Raw genomic sequence first — 22,604 nt, 5'->3', positions numbered from 1 at the left:
ATGCCCAGATTGTTTGGGAAGATCTAAAAAAAAAAAGGCCCAACCCATGTCAGCACGGCTGTGAGGGAACAGGCAGCCACAGCTAGGGCTGGTGGGCAAACACACTTCCCGGCCACATCGGGGAGCCATTTGGCAGCTTCCCTACTGTGGCTGACGTGTGCACTCCATCCACAGCTCAGCATCCGTGGGAGGGACACACGGGGGGGCCCAAGGGGTCTGCCACCCATCAAGAGGGGGGGCCACGTCAATAAGCAACTCCAAGGACAGGGGACTAGCACGCAGCCGTTCAGAAGAGCACAAGGACGCAGCCAGAGCCCCAGAGAGACCGAAGGTGTCCGCAGCCTGCCTTGGGGTCCTGACTTCTTTGGGGGCCTGTTGGTAATAAAGGCTGAAAGGAGACACAAAAGTGCCAGGGGGGTGAGGTTGCAGCCTCGGAGCTGGGGCAAAGGGGATTTTAGCCTTCTCTGTCACTGTAAGTGTTGTATAACGTTAACATTTAAATGGCTGAAAACTCTACCATTTTGTTAAAAGCTCATGATACCTGCTGGGAATGTAAATCGAAAGGGCAGCTGTGTGATTTCTATCACGTGGAACAGCGGCCACTGTCCTGGGCATGGATTCTACGGAGGCCCTTGAACAGAGCTGAGTGGTGGAGACGCTGTCGTGGTGAACACCTGGAAAGTGCCCAAATGTCTGAGCGAGGACGGTCCTTCACGTGGCAGGGACTATGCCGTGGTGAAAAAAGAAGGGGGGCGACTGCCGTGCCCTGATGTGGGGAGGATTCCAAGCTGGGTTGTTACAAGGGGAAAGCAAGGTGGACGGGTAGATAGCACGCCACCGTCGAAAAACCGGGGAAAGCCATGTATGTCTGAGTTGACTTGAATGTGCATGCAAAATTCTGGAAAAACCATGGAAACTACTAACAGCGGTTACCTGATTAGGGAGGTGGATAAAACAAATGGGGCAGGGGGACTGACTTTTCAACTGGATGCCTGTTTTTGTTTGTTTGTTTGTTTGTTTTGGATGCCTTTTTATACGCTGGTGCTTTGAACCACGAGATGCAGTATCTATGCCCAAAATACAAGGAAACTGGTCTGCACAGAAAAACAAAAAGCAGACGCTGTCAAATCTCTAAGAGGGCGGGGAGTGACTACAATCTCGCCGGTGAAAGTGGAGTGACCCAAAGAGTGGAAGCAGTGTGAGGGGCGGTGGGGACCCAGGGGGAGGGCCGGGCCCCCCACAGTCCAGAGAGCAGCCGACCGTACCTGAGGGGCCCACGTCCCACTGCGGGCCTCGGGCGTCTCTTCGAGCAGGAGATGCTCCCTGAAAAAGAGAGCAAGGGGTCCTCCGGCAGTGTGCAAGCCCAGACCCCAGTCTCCCACGGCAACCCTCCTGATTGGCCTGTAGCACCCCCTCTTCACAGCACAGCACCCCAGTCTCCCACGCCAACCCTCCTGTCCTGTAAGCCAGATTCGAAGCTCAGCTCTGAACCCATCCCCCGCTCCCTGGCCTCAGTCTGCCCGCGTGCCCACCACACACCTCTGCTGCAGCCTCAGGGGCCGTCCCCACTTGGAACGCCTGCCCCGGCACATGCTGTCTCTTGCACCTTGATGTCCTTCCCTGCACTGCTCTCCTGGGCAACGCCTATTGACCTGTCAGGGCCCAGCCCAAACCCTGCCCTCAGGGACATCCTGCTGACCAGGGGTGGTCAGTCTCCCTGGTGTACGTTCTCATTATCCTCCTTGGAAGCCCTGATTCAATCACTGCTGTACCCATTTCCTCAATGTCTGCGATGGGAATCCCGTCTGAAGTGTCAAGAATAGGGCCGAGGAGATCTGGGCAGTCTGGGGAGGGAGGAAGGAGGCGGGGGCGGCGCAAGAGACCCTCCTCTAGGATCACGGAGAACAGAACAGAAGGAGGAGCTGGGGGTCAGGCCCCCCTGGGACGCCCTCCCCACGAGGTCCGCAGAGGCTGACCTGGCCAAGGGCCCCAAGGGCACAGGGCTGCTGCGCGGGGGTGAGCCTGGAGTCCACCAGCCCGCCCAGGGGCGGCTCCTTCCCGGGAGTGCGGTTGTAGTAGTTGTGTTCTGTCTCGTCCTCGTCCCCCCAGGCCGAATCCTCCGGCCCGGTCAGCCTGCGGACACAGAGCCAGCGGGAGCACAGGCCCCAGCACGTGACGGGGGAGGGGGGCGGCTCCCGACAGGGTGCCCAGGACTCCAGGCTGAGCTTCGCAACGTGCGGCGGGCAAGCCAGGCCCAGGGACCCTGACCGCCCCCCATCAGCTGAGCGGTGGCACCAGGAACTGTTGCTGATGGAGGGCCTGGGTGCCCCTTTCTGTCCATCAGAGGGGATTCTGCACGAGTCTCAGCGCTTTGGCTGAACCAAGCAGGGCCTCAGAAAAGCTGGTCTCCACCCCCTTTGCCCATGCCAGTCCCACCAGAGAGCCAGGGCACAGGGCCAGGCTTGCACCCAGAACCCGGAAGCCACGGCTTAGGGTGGCGACAGCCCTCAGCGTTGAAAACGCCCTCGCGCTCTGGCCCTGGATGGCGCCTTCGAAATCTATGCCATGGGGGCTCATCCAGGCAAGTGTGGTTCCTAAGAGCAAAAGAGGGGAAGCCGCCGACTGCCGCTCAGTCAGGGAGGGACGGCAGGTCGCAGTGGGGGCCCCAGAGGAGGGCCCTGCAGCCCGGGGAGGAGAGGGGCTGAGGCCGCCCCCAGCGTGCATGTGCAAGGGGCGTGCAAGCCCGTGTCCAGCTGTGCAGGCCGGCCCCTCATCGGTGCATACCGGACTTCTAACAAATTCATTTATTCACTACCTATTCTAGCCAATTCCTGTCCGTCCAGATATTTAAATAGCCGACCGCAGGCCACTGCCTGTCTCTGCCAGCTCAGGAGCTCAGGACGGTTTCTACACTTTTACGCCACAGAACTGTCAAATGGCTAAGAAAACATCCGAAGGACACCATCTGATGACATGTGAAAGTCAGATGAAATTCAGAGTTTGGGGTGTCCATAAATAAAGTTCTGCTGGCACACAGCCCACCGCCGATTGCTCACACATCCTCCTTGGCTGCCGTCCGCCACGATGGCTGAGACGGCAGGGCGTGCAGTCTGGCCCTTTGCAGAAGAGCCAGCCACCCCCGTGCAGACTTACGATGACAGTATGACGGCCACCACCCGCCAACCGGTTCCCTGAGCCCTCACCTCAGCCGGGAGTGGGGATGTTTTGATCCCAGCTTTACAGATGCGGAAATGGGGTCCTGGTGGCCGAGCCGTGGGCCACGAGGGGCACAGAGCAGGGAGGGGACGAGGATCCCAGCCCGGGGAGGAGGGGCAGGGCCGGCAGAGGTGCGGGAGGACGGGGCGGGCAGGCCGGTACCTTCCCGGGGGGACGACAACCCTGGGGGTGCTGTGCAGGTACTGTTTGAAGCGCAGCTCGAAGGCTTGGCCCACGGTGCTGATGACACTCTGGGCGAGGCCCTCGCAGCACTCCAGGATGTGGCAGGCTGGGGGTCGTGGCACAGCATCAGCGGGGCCTCGGCTGGCTGACGCGCCCCAGCCCGAGGGCCCCACCCGCCCCCACCGGGCCTCACCTCTCTGGTTGATGGGGTCCTTGGCCACGTAGGCCACATAATCCGCCATGTCCTGGGGAGAGAGGGCAGCGGATGGCGGAGTCCCAGCAACGCGGGGGGTGGGACCGATGGGCACAGGCAGGGGGTCTCGGGGCTCGGGGGGACAGAGCGGCCGGGAGTCCACCCCCAGTCCCGGCCTTACCGTGTCACCACCTGACGCAAAGGAGATGGACTGCATGTGGTGGTTAGCGATGATCTGGCCGAAGAGAGACCACCAGTCACGGGGCTGCCGCTTCAGGGTCGGGGGAGGAGACAGGGGCTCGGGCCAGTCACTTGACCAAGGCCGCAGGGGGGCCGGAAGGACAGGAGCGAGGGCATGGAGCCATCCCCTCGACAGGACGCCAGGAGGACCGAGAGCCCCCCTGGACGGGCAGCCCCGCAGCCAGGGCAGGACGCAGAGACCCACGGCCACGCGGACAAACCCGCCCCGCACTGGCGGACACTCTCACACGTGCACACGTGGGCGCCAGGCTCAGACACGTCACCACGCCCCCGACACAGACACACAGACACACGTGCTCAAATCCACACGTGTCCCGGTGCGCAGTTCACACCAACACCTGCACGTCACCCAAGGGCCCGCGCCCAGCGCGCCTCCAGGCTTCACCTAGGTGACTCCACAGACCCTGCCCTGGGCGGGGCTGGCGGAGGCTGGGGGTGGGGGGGCGGGGCGGGCGGAGGCTGGGGGGCGGGGCGGGCGGCGCTCACCTGGCGCGTGGCGGGAACGGAGAGGTTGAGGCCGTCGATGGAGATGCTGACAGCGACGCTCATGCCCGCGAAGCGCAGGTTGCTCTTGCCCAGGATGGAGGCCAGTGCCTTGTTGGGGGCCTGCGGGGGGCACAGGGCACCAGGAAGGTGGGCCCGCAGCGGGGCTCCGGCTGGGGCAGGCCCCAGCGTGGCCATGTGCCCCCCACTCGCTCCCACCCGGAGGCCATGGGCCCCTCACCCACCTTCTTCTTCCAGGAGCCCCGGATGCCAGGCACGGCCTCGTGGAGCCGGTTGATGGCTTCCCTGTGTGGGCGGAGGCGGGGAGGGGGCTTAGAGAGCTTGGAGTGGAGGCAGCAGGAGCTCAGAGAAGGGTGGGGGGTCAGAGGGCGATGGGCGGAGGAAGGGGTGCAGTGGATCCTGAGCGGGGAGGGGCTCAGAGGAGGGAGGGATGCTGGGGCACCTGGAAGCCTGCACCAGGGGCTCCGGGCTCCCAGCCGCCCACCCCGTGTGCCCCGCAGGTGCCCCTGCCCTCAGCTCTCCCCCTCCAGCTCTTTCTTTCTCAGTGACCAGCGGACCTCTGAGCCACAGCCCACTTGAGAGATCTGGGGGTCAGCTTTGGGGTTGCTGACACAGCCCTTCAGCCTGAACCCCAAGTTCTGTGTGGCCACAGGCTGGCCAAGATCCCCATCTGTGGCGTAAGAGGATGACCTCTGCTCTGGGCCCCCAGACACAACGGCAGAACCGACCCCCCCCCCCCAAACAGAATGGGAGAGACTTCTATGAAATGGCTCATGCCTGCGGAGGGGCTGGAACTTTTACAGGATCCTGAGGGTCAGACGGACACACAGCAGGCTGTCAGCAATGTCGGTGCCGTGAGGGGAACCAAGCCCTCACCCCGCAGGTGGGAAGGGAAAACAGAGCAGCAGCTCCTCGAAATGTGAAGCAGTCCCACCCGCAGGCGCACAGCCTGGAGACCCGAAAACACACGTCCACGCACAGCCACACGGGCAGCCACAGCAGCCCAACTCGCGACAGCCCGCAAGGCGGACGCCACCCGAACGGCCATCAGCTGAAGATGGATGGATAAACGCAGTGCGGTCCCTCCACACACGGGGTCATCACTCAGCCCTGAAAAGGGGTGAAGCCCTGACACTCGCTACAGCGTGGACGGACCCTGAGGACACGATGCTCAGTGAGAGAAGCCAGACACAGAAGGACACGCAGGGTGTGAGTCCATTGATGGGAAACGTCCAGAACAGGCAAGTCCACAGACACAGAGAGTGGGTTCCTGGTTGTCAGGGGATGGGGGGTGGGGTAGGGTGACTGCTAATGGGGATGCGGCTTCCTTTCAGGGTGATGGAATGTTCTGGAATTAGATCGTGGTGATGGTTGCATAACTGCGAAAACAGCAAAATACATCGAACTGTACACTTTGATTGGGTGAATTGTTTGATATGTGAATTATATCTCAGTAGAGATTTTTAATGTCTCTGGTGAATGCACCAAGTCAGTTTTCAACATGCAAAACAATGTGGGCCCCTCCTGCCTCAGCCCTGGTTGTACCCTTGACTCTACATGACTCAGGTCCAGGCAACTCAAGAGCATCATGACATCACCATGCCTTCTCTGCACCAAAAAGAAGCCGGGACGGTGGACATGCCCTGGCCGCCTTGGACGGGCTCCCAGCCCCTTGCAGCAAGCCCTGCCCTGAGCCTCAACCGGGAGCCAGCAGCACCGCCCCCCCCCCCGGGTGCCAGGACATGCTGGGGCGTCCTCAACACCCCTCGTGGGACCCACACACTCTCTGAGGGATGGGCTGTCGTCTCCAGGTTATGGAGATCATCTGGGGCCTGGAAAGCGTGGGTGACCGGCAGGCGGGGACAGAGCTGGGACTGTGCCCCGCCCCAGATCACTCTGACCCTGCGGAGCACTGCTCCCCAATCCGGGAAGGGGGAGGGAATTGTCGCCGAGTCCACCACCCTCAACTCCCAGCACAGAGCTACACACCAGGCCCCCCCCCACCCCCGCAGCCGGGCCTCACCTGGTGACCTGGGTGCGAGTGCTGAAGTCCAGGGAGCGCATTGAGCGGAGGACTTCGATGCAGCCCATGTACTGAGGGGAGAGAGCACAGGGTCAGCGCCGGCCCAGCAGAGCCCAGCTGGGGACTGGCCGTGGAACCCAAGCCTCCCCTCCAGTGAGCCCCCCACCCTCCCCTCCCGCCACCCTGGGCTCCAGCCCCCGCCTCTGTCCTTAGGAGGCCCAGCCTGGTTGCCACAGGGCCTTTGCACCAGCCAGCCCCAGCCGTCCCTTCCCCCATCTATTTGCGGACTGGTTCCCTCCCCAGCTCCAGGCTCCCGGTCACCTCCTCAGAGCCGCCCTCCCTGACTGTAAGTGAGTTGCTCCCTGGAAGCGGTGGATTCCTCCAGGCTCAGTCCTGGCTGCTCATTTCACCGTCTGCTGGTCATTCTCTTTCTGCTCCACTAGAACGTCAGCCCGGGAGGACTGGATGGTGGTGACCCTGTTCACTTCTGCGTCCCCAAGGCCCAGGACAGGGCCTGCGAGCAGGCGGGACGGAGGACGTCTGGCCCGCGAAGCCCAAAGCTTTGACTGTCTGACCTTTTCCAGGGAGAGTGTGCCCACCCCTGCCCAGATCACCATTTCCACGGAAGGTAATTCGGTAATTCAGAATCTCCAAGAGACGGTGCTGAGGGACAGAGAAGGTAGGAACAGCTGGGGTGGGGGTGGGGGGGCAGGGTGGCCAGACGATGGCCACCAGCACCCTCCAACGTGCTGTCTGCACTGCTGGGAGGGGACCTGGGACAGCCATGTGCAGCATCTGTCGTATGATCCCATTGATGGGAAACGTCCAGGACAGGAAAATCCACAGGGACAGAGAGTGGGTTCGTGGGTGTCAGGGGCTGGGGAGAGGGGTGGGGGGTGACAGCTAATGGGGACGGGGTTTTTTTTGGGTTGATGGAATGTTCTGGAACTAGATAGATTTGGTGGTTGCACAACCTTGTGAATGTACTAAACACCATTGTACTGTGATTTAAAACGGTTAATGGGGGACTTCCCTGGTGGCGCAGTGGTTGGGAATCCATCTACAATGCAGGGGACACGGGTTCGAGCCCTGGTCCGGGAAGATCCTACATGCTGCTGAGCAAGTAAGCCCGTGCTCCGCAACTACTGAGCCTGCACTCTAGAGCCTGCGAGCCACAACTACTGAAGCCCGCGCACCTGGAGCCCATGCTCTGCAACAAGAGAAGCCACCGCAATGAGAAGCCCGCGCACTGCAGCGGGGAGTGACCCCAGCTCGCCGCAACTGGGTAAGGCCCGCGTGCAGCAACAAAGACCCAATGCAGCCAAAAATAAATTTTAAAAACAAAATTAAAAAAAGGTTAATGGTAGGGACTTCCCTGGTGGTCCAGTGGTAAAGAATCTGCCTTCCAATTCAGGGGACGCGGGTTCGATCCCTGGTTGGGGAACTAAGATCCCGCCTGCCGCGGGGCAACTACGCCTGTGCACCACAACTACTGAGCCTGCGCACCTCAACGAGAGAGCCCGCGTGCTACAAACTACAGAGCCCACGCGCCCTGGAGCCCGCGAGCCACAACTACAGAGAGAAAAAAACCCCACAGGCCGCAACTAGAGAGAAGCCCGGGCGCCGCAACGAAAGATCCCGTGTGCCGCAACTAAGACCTGACGCAGTCAAAAAAAAAAGAAAAGAAATAAAGAAAGAAAGTAAATAAATAATGGCTAATGGTTAACTTTGTTATGTGAATTTTACTTCAATTTTTTAAAATATTTATTTATTTACTTACTTATTTGGCTGCTCCGGGTCTCAGTCGCGGCACACAGGATCTTTTAGTTGCAGCATGTGGGATCTTTCTTTCTTTAGTTGCGGCATGCAGGATCTTCATTGCAGCATGCAGGATCTTTAGTTTCGGAATGCGGGGTCTTTAGTTGCGGCATGCATGTGGGATCTAGTTCCCTGACCAGGGATCGAACCCAGGCCCCCCGCACTGGGAGCGTGGAGTTGTAGCCACTGTGCCACGGGGAAGTCCCCTCGGCTTTTAAAAAATGAAACACGCACACGTGCTTTGACCAAGAAACTCCATTTTGAGGACTTTATCCCACAGACACACCAGTCTGCGGGCTCCCTATGTGTGCGCATGTGGCTGTTGGGAGCCATACTCCACCTTCCCCCCAGGGCTCCGGGCCCCCGCCTCCGCAGGAGTGGCGCTGGGGCAGGTGTGTGGGTATTTACTGCCACCACAGCCCGGTGCGGAGTATGCCTTCCTATGCTGGCCCCAGGGTGCCCTGCCCCCCCGCGCTCGACCCGACACCCGGCCCTGCTCTGCAGCCCTGCCCCCCGCCGCCTGCCCCTCCCTTCCTGCGGGGCTTGCAGCACTGAAGGAATAAGCAAGAAATTGCAGACACCCCAAAACTCGACACGTCTAGGGTTGTGAGGTCCAACCCAGGACGCCAGTTAGGTTGGAATTTCCCATAAACGATTACTATTTTCTCAGCGTAAGTATGTCCCAAATAATGCACAAAACATGCTTATGCTGACAATTGTTCGTGTTCATGGGAACTTTAAATTTAACTGGGCAGCCTGTATCTTTGCTAAACCTAAACAAATCGCGGTACTGGGAATGGAAGAGTCTGCAGTTGTAAAAAGAGCAAGGCGCCGACTAGGAGGCACAATGCCTTTTGTGTGGACAAGGGGGCCAAGGAGGAGCACACGTGTACACAGCACGTGTGGACAGTGTGTGTGTGTGTGTGTGTGTGTGTGTGTGTGTGCGCGCGCGCATGCACGTGTGTGGGTGACAAGCCCTAGCAGGACACAGCAGCTGCTTCTACAGATGCCGTTGGCTGACTGTAAAAGTGGCCACCAGCTCCTCCCCTCCCCCATCCAGGCCCTGGGTTGGCCATGATGCCAGCAGCACACGGACAGGCACAGGCCCCCGTCACCGGAGCTTGCTCCCCTGCTGCTCTTGGGACCCTGCAACCCTGCCCGGGTAGCCTGCCTGATGACGAGACACATGGCCCACCCCCATCTCCCCAGCTGACACGCAGCCAATCGCCATGTGAAGGAGGAGACCATTCAGCCCCAGCCGACCCACAGCACCACAGGAAATAAAAAGTGTTTGTTGTTTTCATGCACTAGGTTGTGCGATGGTTTGTTACACAGCAGAAGTTACCTACACAGGAAATAAAAAGTGTTTGTTGTTTTCATGCACTAGGTTGTGCGATGGTTTGTTACACGGAAGAAGTTACCTACACAGGAAATAAAAAGTGTTTGTTGTTTTCATGCACTAGGTTGTGCGATGGTTTGTTAACACAGCAGAAGTTACCTAGACAGTGACCAGGGGAAGAGAGAGAGCAAGCCACGTGAAGATCCAGGCAAAGGGAACAGCAAGTACAGGCCAGAAGTGGGAAGAAGCTTGGAGAGACCAAAGACTCACTCCAGTGTGGCTGGAGCAGAGAACCAAGGAGCAATGAGAGATGAGAGGATGTGGGACCCTGGAGCTGTGATGAGGGGCTGGGTTTCATTGTGAGCAACTTGGGGGGTCGTGGGACAGCTTTAAGCAGGGAGGTGAACTGATGTGTCTCACCTTCATTGGATGGATGATAGACGATGTGTGGATGGATGATGGACGGATGGATGGATTGATGATGGATGATGGATGATGAATGATGGATGGATGGATGATGGATGATGGATGGATGGAGGATGGATGATGGACGATGGATCGATGGAGGATGGATGAATGATGGATGATGGATGATGGATTATGAATGGATGATGGACGATGGACGGATGGAGGATGGATGAATGATGGATGATGGATGATGGGTTATGAATGGATGATGGATGATGGACGGATGGATGGACTGATGATGGATGATGGATGGATGATGGATGGAGGATGGATGAATGATGGATGGATGACAGGTGATGGAAGGATGATGGATGATGGATGGGTGATGGATGGACAGGTAGCTGGTGGGACGGATAGACAGACAGGTCCGCAGGGACTATGTGCCAGGCATGCGTTAGACATGTAGAACCTCGAAGAGAATTAGCTGTGGCCCCTGCCCCCAAAGTAGACTCTCACACTGAGTGGACAGCTTTGGTGGGTGCTGCCTGCTCAGCAGGTACCCTCCCTCTAACAGAGCATGCGTCTGCGTGGGGTGTCAGTGCTGCAGGGCCCCAGGGCGTGAGGGGTCTAATTCACCCTAACTAGTGTACAGCTCATTCTGGTTGTGTGACTGAAATCCTCCCAGGGCCCCTAGCCCCTCCCTGGGTGAAGTGGGGGCGCAACTCAGCTGCACGGGAGAGGAGATGCAACACGGGTCCCCTTCCCGGAGGGTGGAGAACACGCTACGAAGGCAGGGAAGGTAAGCAGGTGGCTGAAGCGAGTGCCAGGCAGCGATGACACGGATAAGCCACTTGTCGCATGTCGGGCCCTGTTCCAAGTGTGCTGCGCACATGACCTGTCAACCCGCTCCACCCAAAGCCCGCACTACGGCGGCAACGTTACCCCTCGGGAAACAGCCCCGAGGGCTCTGTAACCTGTTAGCAGTCACAGGTCGTAGGCGGCAGAAATAGGATCTGAACCCACAGCCTGGGCTCTGGAGTGTCCCCCGGCCCTGCAGGAAGTGGTGAGGACTGCAGCACACTACACGCTCAGGGGCCAGAGGGGCCCAGTGTCGCCAGACCACCTGAAATCCAGGGCTTTTGCCTGAAACGCCCCAATCTGTAAACGATGACAAGGAATTTTTATTTTTAAATGGAAGACAGAAAAAAAAAAAAAAAGGCAGAGGTCAAATTCAGCCTTGGGCCTGCCAGGGAGCATGACCTCTGACCTAGGATCCCAAAGTCTCCGAAGGCCAGCTGTGGTGTGTGGGTGGCGGCCCGCGGAGGGTCTGTCCACATGCCCAGCCTCACAGCCTGTGAGAGGGACCTTAGTGGAAGGGAACCTCTGCAGATACAACCTGGTTAAGGATGTCAAGGTCAGATGGTCCTGGATTTAGGATTGGCCCTAAATCCAATGCCACACGTCCTCACAGGAGAAAGGCAGAGGGGGGCTGAGAGACAGGCACGCAGGGAGAAGGCATGTGGAGCTGGAGGCAGGGCTGCGGCCCCAGAAGCTTGGAGACAGACTCTCCTTCAGAGCCGCAGAAGGAACCAGCCTGCCAACACCTTGATTTTGGACTTCTGGCCTCCAGAACCGGGAGAGAATACATTTCTGTAGTTTTAACTGTCGAGTTTGTGGTCATTTGTTACAGCTGCCCCAGGGAGACCGACAGAGAAGGCCGGGAGGGGACCCCAAATGGTGGATTTGCAGCCCACCTTCCCCTCTGCCAACGCAGAAACAGAGGCAACCCAGAGCCCGCCCTAGGATGTAAGGGGAAAACTGAGTTACAAGTGGGGAAACTGAGGCCCAGAGCAGGAAAGGGACCCAGGCAAGTTCACACAGCACACCAGGGCAGACACAGGACGAGCACCCAGCTCACCACACTCCCCGCAGGACGCTCCACCCCTCACGGTGCCATAGGGCCTGTACCATTACTACTTAGTGTTTTCATTTTAAATAAACTCCATTTATAAACAACATAACTGAGTTTATTTCTGAAGGCAACTGTTGGAAACAACCCCAAAGTCCATAAACTGGTGAATGGATAAACAAAATGTCATCCATCCACACACTGGAACATTACTTGGCCATGAAAAGGAGAGAAGCCCCGCCACTCGCTACCACGTGGATGGACCCTGAGAACACCACGCTCAGTGAGAGAAGCCAGACACAGAAGGACACACAGTGTGTGATTCCATTGATGGGAAATGTCCAGAACAGGCCAATCCACAGACACAGGGAGTGGGTTCCTGGTTGTCAGGGGACAGGGAGGGGGTGGAGAGTGACTGTTCATGGGGACGGGGCTTCCTCTGGGGTCATGAGAATGTTCTGGAACTAGATCATAATGAGCGTTTCACAAATCTGCAAGTGCACTAAGAACCACTAAATTGTACAGCTTAAATGAGTAAGTTTTATGACACTGAATTACATCTCAGTTTTTTAAAAATGTGCAAAAACCAAGAGGAGAAAGCAAAAAACAGAAAAAGAAAAGAAAATGTGCATGAGTGGGAATTCCCTGGTGTTCCAGTGGTTAGGACTCCGAGCTCTCATGGCCGAGGGCCCGGGTTCAACCCCAGGTCGGGGAACTAAAATCCCACAAGCCGCATGGTGCGACCAAAAAAAAAAAAAAAGAAAGAAAAAATGTGCATGAAGAAAAGAGGAAACTGCATATGGCTACCATAAAACCTGGGTTTGATGCCTAGCATTGTTTCCTAATAACCATTAAAATAAACATATAATCATCAAAATGAAAAGTGTCCATCCGGGCAGAATTGTCCATTTTTGCTAAGCCGAGTTAGTGAACGTTTATTGGGCACCAGGCTGCTTGCAGAGTGTCAAGAGTCCCCTCCCCAGATGCAGTTGGGGAACAGACACACGGGGCTCTGGGCGGAGGGGCCCGGATGGTGGGGACTCGGGGGGGCGCCAGCGAGGGGGCCCCGGGCGGCAGCGGACTGCCGTGCATGCTTGAACACACCTATGTTACCCTTCCCTTTTAAAGGTCTGACCAAAAACAAGTACATCCCCACAGATATGTATTGATTAAAACGGAAACAAATGGGGCCTTTACCAGGGAGAAACGTCACCTTAACTGAGTGCGTTAGTCTCCTGGGGGGCGGCCTCGAACAACAGAGCCTCCGTGTCTCCCAGTCCTGGGGGTCTGACGCCCAGCATCCAGGTGAGGCAGGGCTGCGCCCCAGCTGGAGGCCCAAGGGAGGCCCTTCCTGCCTCTTCCAGCTACTGGCGGTGGCCGGCAGGCCTGGGCTTGCAGACACACCCCTCCGGCCCCTTCCTCTGTGGGCACGCGGCCTCTCCCTGTGTGTCTGTGTCCAGATTTCCCTCTTCTGAGAAGGACATCAGTCACCCTAGATCTACGGCCCATCCCGCTCTAGGAGGACCTCACCTTAACCTGATTGAACCAGCAAAGACCCTATTTCCAAATGAAGTCACATTCTGAGGCCCGGCGGACATGAATCTGGGGGGACGCCACTCTCCCCCGTACACCAAGCGATCAAAGATTCCAGCAGCCGCGTCGGGATGCACGGGCACCCCTGCCTCCTGACCAGACGCACAGAGGGTGGCAGAGCTGTCCTCCATGCTCCCTGCCAAAAACGCACAAGGTGAGCCCGTCGCGAGCATCGTGAGCCCAGCTGAGGGCCGACACAAACTCAGGGGCAGCCTGCAAAATCGTGGGGTGCACTCCTCCAAAATCTGGGGAGCCCTGCACTGACGCCGGTCCTGGGTCCCCAAGGACTTCAGAGCATCTTCCTGGGCGTTCGCGTTTGTGAAAAGCCCTTAACGTTCACCACGACTCCAACCTAACACCATTTTACACAGAACTCAAAGCATCTAGGGCATTTTTGGTTTGTTTTCTTTTCCACTGTGGCAAAATACACGTAACAAATTAACATTTTAACCATTTGTAAGTGCGCAATTCAGTGGCACTAAGCACCTTCACATTGTCGTGCAACCATCCCCACCATCCATCTCTAGAACTTTCCCATCTCCCCAAACTGAAGCTCTGTCCCCATGAAACGCTGACTCCCCACCCCTCCCCCAGCCCCTGGCCCCCACCACCTGCTTCCTGTCTCTGTGGATGTGACTCCCCCAGGGACCCCCTGTGCGTGGAATCACACAGTATCTGTCCTGTGTCTGGCTTCTCTCACTGAGCATCACATCCTCAAGTTTCATCCATGGTGTAGCAGGTGTCAGAACCTCCTTCCTTTTTAAGGCTGAATGATATTCCACTGTGTGGCTGGATCACGTTTTATTCATTCATCCATCAGTGGACACTTGGATTGTCTCTGGCTTTTGGCTGTTGTGAATAGTGTTGCTATGAACATGGGTGTGCAAATATCTGAGTTCTTGCTCAATTCCCATAAGAGAAAAATACTTATCTCCTCCCTAGATGCACACACACACACACACACACACACACACACACACACTCACTCAACCTCACCCATATAGCCAGTCATGTACTTATAAACCTCCTGCTCTTTCGGGTGTATACCAAGAAGTAGGATTTCTGGATCACATAGTAATTCTATGCTTAACATTTTGGTATGGTTTTAATACGCATCGAATTTAATGAAACTATCTTGTATATTGACAGAAGGCTTCATTTAGTGTCGTTCAGGCTTTACCAAGAGTTGTCTGCCATTTTGAAAATCACATGGCCTGCAGCGACTCTAATGGCGGTACTGGAGCTGCCAGAGTAACCCTAGAGCTGTTTGTAGCTGTTGTGTGAACGGTGGCTTCTGTCTCTGTCGCTGTGCGCCTAGAGAAGCTTACATGTTTACACACTGAAACATATTCTACGTTATTGTGAATTGCTGCCTCTGTGTTTCTCCTTTTTATTGCTGTTTTATTACCTCATATTGATTTGAGGGGGGAAATAAATGTGCAGGTAGGTGTTATATATATGATGTTCATTTCAGGGTGGCTATAGCACTAGTTATAAATGAGCAGTGGTTAATTCAACAGTACTGCAAGCAGTTGGCTTAAGCTGGTGATTCTCAAACATGAGTGGGTGTTGGAATCAGCCAGCAGGCTTGTAAAACATTGTTCACCAGGCCCACCCCAGAGTTTCTGACTCAGCAGGTCTGGGGTGGAGCCCAAGAATGTGCATTTATAACAAGTTCCCCGATGTCTGGGCACCACACTCTGCTCAGCACTGGTTCAAGCCAATTTGGTGGCCCACCTCCCCTGCCATGAATGGAGTTTGACATCTCCGGCCAGTGAGGTGTGGGGAGAAGAACGAAAGGGATGGTCTTTTCTTCCAGTGGACATGGTTGGATCTGCATGCGATACCTGGCGCTGTGGCCGCTCTTTTGTGACCATGAGGACAGCTAAGCCGGCATGCTGAAGACAGCAGTGGAAAAGATGGAAAGACCTGGGGCTTCAGGGATATGGTCAAGTCATTGAATTAATCCACCCTGGAGCCATCCTACCCCTTGCCTTCAAGGAATCAGCTGCATTTGCAGCTAAAAACACCTGAGCCCAGCTAACCTCCCAAGGTTCCCCACACACCACCACCTACGAGACCAGCCTTCAGGAAAGACTGGGCGGTGGAGACAGCCAGGCCTGGGCCCCTGGGGCAGCTCTCGGTCTCTCTGTGCCCCATTCAAAGCCTTCCTCGTGAGAAACTCGAGAGGGCGCACGGTGAGGGCACCTCGAAAAGCAGAAAGGGCTTGTTAGTAGAATTTTCGTATAAGTGTAATAGGGAGGAAACCTTGTATTCTATTACAAACTAATCACTGCGGGGATGTTGCCTAAAAGCTTAAATTAAACACAATGGCCCATCGCCGGGAATCCTGCCTCCTGCAGGAGGAAGAAATTAACACCTGCCCTCCGGAGGCTGACGGGAACCAGGAAGTGCTTGGTTTTAGTCCCGCCCCTTTCAGTATGAAAGAATCCTGCACGCTCTCTCAGGGAAGATGGCTCTTTGCGACGCAAGTCCACTGTCTTCTCCAGATCAAGTCGCTATTCCTCGTCCCAACGACTCGGCTCTCGATTTATTGGCCTGTCCTGCATAGAGCAGTACAAGCTTGGACTCGGTAACAAAAGGAGAAGTGCCCGGCGTGGAAACAGCCCCGATGGAAGGAAACGGGATGGATCCACAGACGGGGCAAGTATCCATCTAGACCAGAGCCGTCCAACAGGGAGACGGAGTGCCAGACGACCACTTGAACTTAGCTTAAAATGAAGCAAAATTAAAGTTGAGTTCTTCAGCTGCACCAGCCCCATTCGAGTCCTCGTGGCCACACGTGGCTACCAATGGGACAACAAGGATCTGGAACATTCCACGTCGCAGAGAGAGCCTCTGGGCAGCACTGGTCTAGGCTAATCCCACGGGCAGTTTAGGGAACGTCACAGGACACAGTCTGGGGCTTTCTGGAAAAGGCATCCTTATTCACAGAAGGACCTGGCAGGAAGGGGGCTCTTTTCTGGAGGGTGAGGGGACAGAGGAACTGATCTGAGAAAGGGAAGGCATGGCAAGGGTGCTGCATGCGTTTCTGGGGATGGCTGTGACAAAGCCCCACAAGCTGGGCGTCTCAAAACAGCAGAAGTTTCTTGTCTCCCAGTCCTGGAGGCCAGACACCCCTCACCCAGGTGTCGCAGGGCCGGGTCCTCCCGGAGCCTCCAGGGGAGGCTCCTTCCCGCACCTTCCGACCTCCGCTGTAGCCGCCCTCCGGCCTCCCTGGCCTCGAGCTGCATGGCCAGCGTCTGCACGCGTGTCTTCAGAGGGCTTTCTCTCAAGGCCACCAGTCACTAGGTCCAGGGCCACCCTAATCCAGGAGGACCTCTTCTTACCTAATGACATCTGCAAAGACCCTATTTCCAAATCAGGTTGGGGACACTATTCACCCCAACACAGATGAAAAGAACATGAATCCATGACAAGGTCACCAAGCTGTGAAATTAACCAACCCCAGAGCCGCCACCCGCCCGGGGCTGCTTCTCACGTGAGATGATCAATGTCCTCGTGGGTCTAAACTGCTCTGAGTCAGGACTGCAGCGATGCCGGGCTCCTTGACGTGGCTGTGCCTCCGTTTCCTCCCCTAGAAACCGGGTAGGAAATCTCAGGGTTGGAGGCTCCACACTAGTGTCTAGAAACCCAGGTGCCCTGATTGCATCACTGCTCGCTGAGTCTCCCTTTTCTTGCCTCAAAACAGGGACCATTACAGGGTTTTGTGAGGGTTCTGTGACATCAGGTAGGTGAGTCAGCTGCTGTATTAGTTTCCTCTTGCTGCTGTAACAAATTACCACAAATTTAACATAAATGTATTCCCTTACAGTTCTAGAGGTCAGGAGTCCACAGGAGTCTCACGGGGCTAAATGCAGGCGTGGGCAGGGCCGGTCCTTCCGGAGGCTCCAGGGGAGCATCGGTTCCCGCCTTTTCCAGCTTCTAGAGGCGCCGCATCCCCGGCTCGCGGCCCCTCCGGCATCCTCACAGCCAGCAGCGCAGCATCTCCCGTCTCGCTCTGCCTCTGACCCTCCCGCCTCCCTCTTATAAGGACCCTGGGATGACGCTGGGCCCCCCGGGGAATCGAGGGTCCTCCCCATCTCGGGGTTCTTAACTTAATCCCTCCTGCAAAGTCCTCTCTGCCTTGTGAGGTGACACATCCTCGGGGCCCGGGACCAGGACGGGGACGATTTTGGGGCCGTTAGTCTGCCAACCACCCTGGTAGTTGCCAGGTGGCAGCGAGTTCAGGCTCTGAAAGGAGCCTCAGCTCTGGGTCTGGTCCTGGATTCTCACCATGTAACCGCCCTACCTCTCTGTGCCTCAGTTTCCCCACCTTACATACGTGGGAACAGCACATCCCCTCCTGAGGACCCAGGGTCGGACCTGCCCGTCCCTGCGTAATTTGGGATACGGTTGCTCCTGCCTTGACTTCATACTTCTCTGTGAACCGGGAGGGCACTGCATGGCTCTCAGGACACCTGGTGGATGCGGGTGCAGGGAGACAAGCGGCTCCCAGGGGAAGAGCAGGGCACTGAGGCTGGTTCAGGCCCCGGGGGGCCGCGCCTCTCCAGGCAGCCAGAGTCAGGGCACCACACCCATCAGCCAGCGACTCCTGCCGGCTTGTCTCCAACACGGATGCTGTGGCCCCTTTCTCCCCGCCCCCACGCTGCCCTGGTCCATCGCATCTCTGCTCACCCGACTGCTCTCCAGCCTCCTCCTAGGTGTCTCTGCTGCCCTTCCAGCCCCACCTCCAGCCCGTTTCCACAGGAAAGATCCTTTCAGCTCCAACGCTGCCCTGCGACCCTGCCTAGAACCATCCAAAGCCCAGCTTCTCCCCACAGCCCCCAAATCTTATTCCTGCTCTTCTCTCCCTCCATCAGCCCCACCACGTGGGTCTCCGGCGGCTCCCCGAATGTGCCCGCTGAGCCCCTGCCTCGGACTCTCTCTCCCCAATCGTTTCACGTCTGGGGCCGCCGTGGCTTCAGGTCTCAGCTTAAATGTCATCTCCTGAGAGGCGCCTCGCCCACCAGCCCGGCTAAAAGCAGCCACCAGTCTCTTGCTCTGACATCACTTGATTGTAATTTCTGCACAGCATCTACCAGTGTCTGCCATTTCCCTGTTTGTCTCTTATTTATTTACTGTCAGCCTCTCCCTCTAGAAATCTGAGCCCCGTAAGAGCAGGGGTCAGATCTTTCCCATTTCCTACCATACCATCAGCACCTGGCAGGGCGAGGCATGCATTAAATATTTGCTGCATCGATGAAAACGTCAAGATCATTGGAATAATCCAACAGCCTGCACCTCAACAACGCGAGTATCTGAGTTCTGAACACTCCTAATCCCCGTGGCCATGGCCGGTGGGCAGACACAGCTCGCCCCTGAGGGGATGTGGCGTGAAGCCCAAGGCATCACCCACAAAACATCTCACTACAAAATCAGTCTTGAATCCAGTGAAGCTGAGATTCAGCAAAAGAAGGGGCCACAGCCAAGTCAGAAGACGCCAGGAGAGAACAGACAGACCCAGAGTTTGGGGCAGCCTGAGGCCCGGCATGTCTAACAGGCTTCCGGGATGCAGTGGACCCTGCCTGGACCACACATGGACGGAAGTCAAGGCCACTGGGGGCCGCCACAACAAAGCACCACAAACCGGGGGCTTAAAACAACAGAAATCTAACCCTGACCCTACAGTTCTGGAGGCTGGAAGTTGGGAATCAAGGTGTGACAGGGCCCTGCTCCCTGGGGGCGAGGGGCGAGGGGCAGGGCCCTTCCCGCCTCTTCCAGTGTCTGGTGGTGGTGAGCGGCCACCCTCAGTGTCCCTTGGCTTGTGGACACATCGCTCCATTTCTCTCCCTATTGTCACGTGGGCCCTCCTGGTGCGTTTGTGTCCAAATCTCCCTCTTCTTACGCAATAGGGCCACCCTAATCCAGTGTGATCTCATCTTAACTTGATTATGTCGACAAAGACTCTATTTCCAAATAAAAACCATATTCACAGGTTCCGAAGGTCATGAATCTGGGGGAGATACTATTCAACGCAGTACGGGGTGGGGGGGGGGGGCGAGGGGGGGAGAGGTTGTAAAAGAACCAAAGACAAAACAACCAACTGCAAAGACACAGACCTCCAGGATCCTGGCCCCAAAAACCAGACTGAGGCGCTGTGAATACTGCCGGACCCTGGATATGACAATGAACTGTGGATGGGCAGGGGCCTGGAGGGCCGGGGGTCCGTGCGGAAGCATTTCACCGAGCGTCTTCCCCCCCCCCCGGGCCGCTTGCCCCCTGATGGTTCATCAAAAACTACACACAGGGGCAGACAGGCTGAGCGGGGAGCGTGCAACGTTCACAGGCGTGGGTGCAAGTACGGGCCGGCCTTCGGCCCACGTTTCTGTACGTCCGAAAGGTTCATAATGAAACCAGGACAAATAAAGACCCGTTCCCTTACGGCACCATCCAAGTTCCCGGAGTCTCACATCTCGAATCCTGGGGCCTAGCGGGGCCCGGCCCTTCTGCGCCCCACCTCAGGCCAAGGTCTCCGATTCTGTTGTCTGGGAAGGAGGTTTCAGTGGGGGGTCTGGGTAGCAGGACGCCCCCACCCGCGTCATCCCCCCCCCCCAGACTCTGGCCGACGGAACGGGGGGCTCCGCTTAACCCGCGCATGCGTGCCCACCTCCCACCAGCCGCCCTCTCCCCGCCCCTCCCCACGTGACGCCGTGGGAACCTGGACCCCAGCGCCTCCCGGGTGGGGGCGGCCCGCTGAGCGCGGGCGGCGATGGGGGTCTAGGGTGACGGAGAGAGAAGGAGGGACGGAAAGAGACCTGGCTCTCGGGGTCCAGAGTGTCCAAGAGAAAGAAGTGGGGGATGGGAGCCCCTGTGCCCAGGCTGGGGCTCCGGGGAGGATGGGATCTCAGGGTCGCGCCGGCCCACTCACCCGAACGATGTAGGAGACCCCGGGCCCCAGGACCCTGGCGTCCGGGTGTAGCCAGCCGTGCGCCGGCTTGTGGATGAAGCTGCCTTTGCGGATCCACTCGTCGGCGGCGGCGTCCGGGGGCCCGGCCGCCCCCCGCGCGCCCCGCGACCCCCGCGCCCCGGCGGCCCGGCAGCGGCTGAGCGCAGGCAGGGGGCAGGGCGCGGCGCAGCGCGGCTCGCAGGCGCCCAGGACCGCCGCCGCCAGCGCCGGGACGCCGGCCGAGCCGGCCGGCTCGGGCTCGGCCTCGGCCTCCCCCGCCGCCCCCGCGCCCCCCGCCGCCCGCGCCGCCGCCGGGCCCCGGCCCAGGAAGCCGGCTGGGGCCGCGAACTTCCACTGCGGCATGCGCGGCAGCAGCGCGCAGAAGGTGGTGGGCGCCTCAGGCTCCGGGGGTGCGGGGGGCGCGGGGGCCGCCCGCCCGCCCGGACCCTGCGTCATGGCCGCGGCCGCCCGACCGAGCCCGACCGGGCGCTGAGCCTGGCGCGGAGGAGGCCCTCCCGTTCCCTCCCGCTCGCTCCCCGCCCCCGGCCCGGTGATGTCATCCGTCCGGCCCAGCGCGCAGCCGCGGGGGGCTGCGCCCCTGGGACCCCCGGCCCTCGGCGCCCCGGCGCCCGGCCGGGGAGGCTGGGGAAACTGAGGCCCGCCGAGGGCACGAGCGCTGACTCGGGTCCGGCAGCCAGGGAGGGAGCGAAGTTTCGAACCCAGGGCCGGGGCAGCGACCCCTCACTTCGCCCCCCACCCGTCGCCCGAGTTCCTAGAAGCACAGAGGCGGGAGAGACTTATAAATCACCTCCTTTCTTCCCTTTTCGCCGTGGGGAAACTGAGGTATGGAGAGGGGCGGAGGCGCGGTCAAGGAAGGAGAGCGCCCCAGACCCTAAGTTCAGCCCCTCCGTTCCCACTGTTCCTGCCGGAAGTACTTGAAAATCAGGCCCTGCTTTATTTCCTGACAGGGGACCTGAGGCTCCGAGAGGGGAAGGGGTGTGCGCCCGAGGACACGCAGTGCAGACTCGGGACCTACGCTGCCTTGCCCTGGGCCTCACTTTCCCCGGCTGTAAGCCAGGGGCGCGGGCCGGAGGGTCACGGGCTCCTCCTCCATTTCTGGGGGGGCCCCGTCCGGCATCAACTCAACTGAACTCCAGGGCCTGAGCCTCCCAGGCCTGCCGGCTAGTCCGTCCGCCAAGGCCTCAAGGGTTGCCGCCTCTGCACCGGGGAGCGGACTGTCTCGGTCACCCCAGGACCCAGCCTCCCTGCCCGGAGCTGGCCGATCCCCTCCCCTCCCCCTCCAACCCCGCCCCAGGCAAGGCCGGCTGCCGGGAAACAAAGGGAGGGGCCGGGGCCGGGGCAGGTGGGGATGGAAGGGAAGGAGGGGCGAGGCCGCTAGGGGCCGGATCGATAAATCAGAGCGGTGAGATCACCGCGCGGCCGCCTCCCGCGGGCCCCTCCCCGGCGGCGGTGGGGGCTGGCGGGAGGGGCGCGCGCGGCCGTGATTGGCCGGCGGGCTGGGCCGGGGGCTGTGATGCCCGAGGCCCGAGCCTCTCGCCTAGGGAGCCATTGTAAGCCTGCGGTCCGCGAGGAGAGGCCGCGGAGAGCGTGGCCATGGGTCGGGGGGTGGGGGGTGGGGGACGTTTGGCGGGGTCTGGAGCCGCCACCTGGACTCTGTGCGCTCTGTGTCTCTGTTGTGGACTACAAACTTGTGGGCTGTGTGAGGGTTGGGTTGTGTGTATATTGTGTGCGGATGTGACTGTGTGTGTGTCCAGGTGTGGGGGACGGGGAGAGGGAGAGAGAGGAGGGAGTCTGGGTTCCCGCCCAGGTGTGTGTTTAGGGCGTCCTGGTACGTGTCCACCTAGTTGGGTGAAGGGTGTGTGTTCAAGTTTGGCACCCCAGGCTGGGGGGAGAGGGACAGAGCAGGAGAGAGCTGACCCCCACCCCAGGAGCCCTCTGGGTCCTGCCTACTATGCCCGCCCCCCCACCCACCCCGTTCCGGGTCTTCTCCTCCAGGGAGTCGAGGTGCAGTCTGTCCCTCCCAAGCTCCTGGGTTAGGGTCTTTCTGGGCTGGGGTTTATAACGTGTCATCCCACGGAGGGCTCAGTTATAGGACTCCATCCACGTGTTTCCTTCCCGTCCCTGGGAGAGAGCGGCAGGAACAGAGCCCAAAGGGCAGGATTTACATCCTGGCATCAGAAGGACACA

General features: G+C 58.6%; 1 protein-coding gene across 4 annotated transcripts in view; it reads right to left on the bottom strand.

Annotated features, from left to right (window-relative positions):
• Nucleotides 1-20,869, bottom strand: part of SHC2 (SHC adaptor protein 2) — a 29,487-nt gene extending 8,618 nt beyond the window's left edge. For all 4 annotated transcript variants that reach the window (XR_011073259.1, XM_068537466.1, XM_068537467.1 and 1 more), the window contains exons 1-9: nucleotides 20,379-20,869; nucleotides 6,381-6,451; nucleotides 4,582-4,642; nucleotides 4,340-4,459; nucleotides 3,774-3,827; nucleotides 3,593-3,644; nucleotides 3,379-3,505; nucleotides 1,977-2,133; nucleotides 1,266-1,323 (exon numbers count right to left, since the gene is read on the bottom strand). Coding sequence is in view for 3 of the 4 variants with exons in the window: in XM_068537466.1 (XP_068393567.1) it covers nucleotides 1,266-1,323; nucleotides 1,977-2,133; nucleotides 3,379-3,505; nucleotides 3,593-3,644; nucleotides 3,774-3,827; nucleotides 4,340-4,459; nucleotides 4,582-4,642; nucleotides 6,381-6,451; nucleotides 20,379-20,852 (1,174 nt within the window). In the remaining variant the exon portion in view is untranslated. The remainder of the gene's footprint in view (nucleotides 1-1,265; nucleotides 1,324-1,976; nucleotides 2,134-3,378; nucleotides 3,506-3,592; nucleotides 3,645-3,773; nucleotides 3,828-4,339; nucleotides 4,460-4,581; nucleotides 4,643-6,380; nucleotides 6,452-20,378) is intronic.
• Nucleotides 20,870-22,604: the final 1,735 nt, after the last annotated feature.

The sequence above is a fragment of the Eschrichtius robustus genome, chromosome 2 (assembly GCF_028021215.1).
Source record: "Eschrichtius robustus isolate mEscRob2 chromosome 2, mEscRob2.pri, whole genome shotgun sequence".
NCBI lineage: Eukaryota > Metazoa > Chordata > Mammalia > Artiodactyla > Eschrichtiidae > Eschrichtius > Eschrichtius robustus.
Note: the sequence above shows the minus strand (reverse complement) of the source record. Positions and strands in the feature narration are given on the sequence as shown.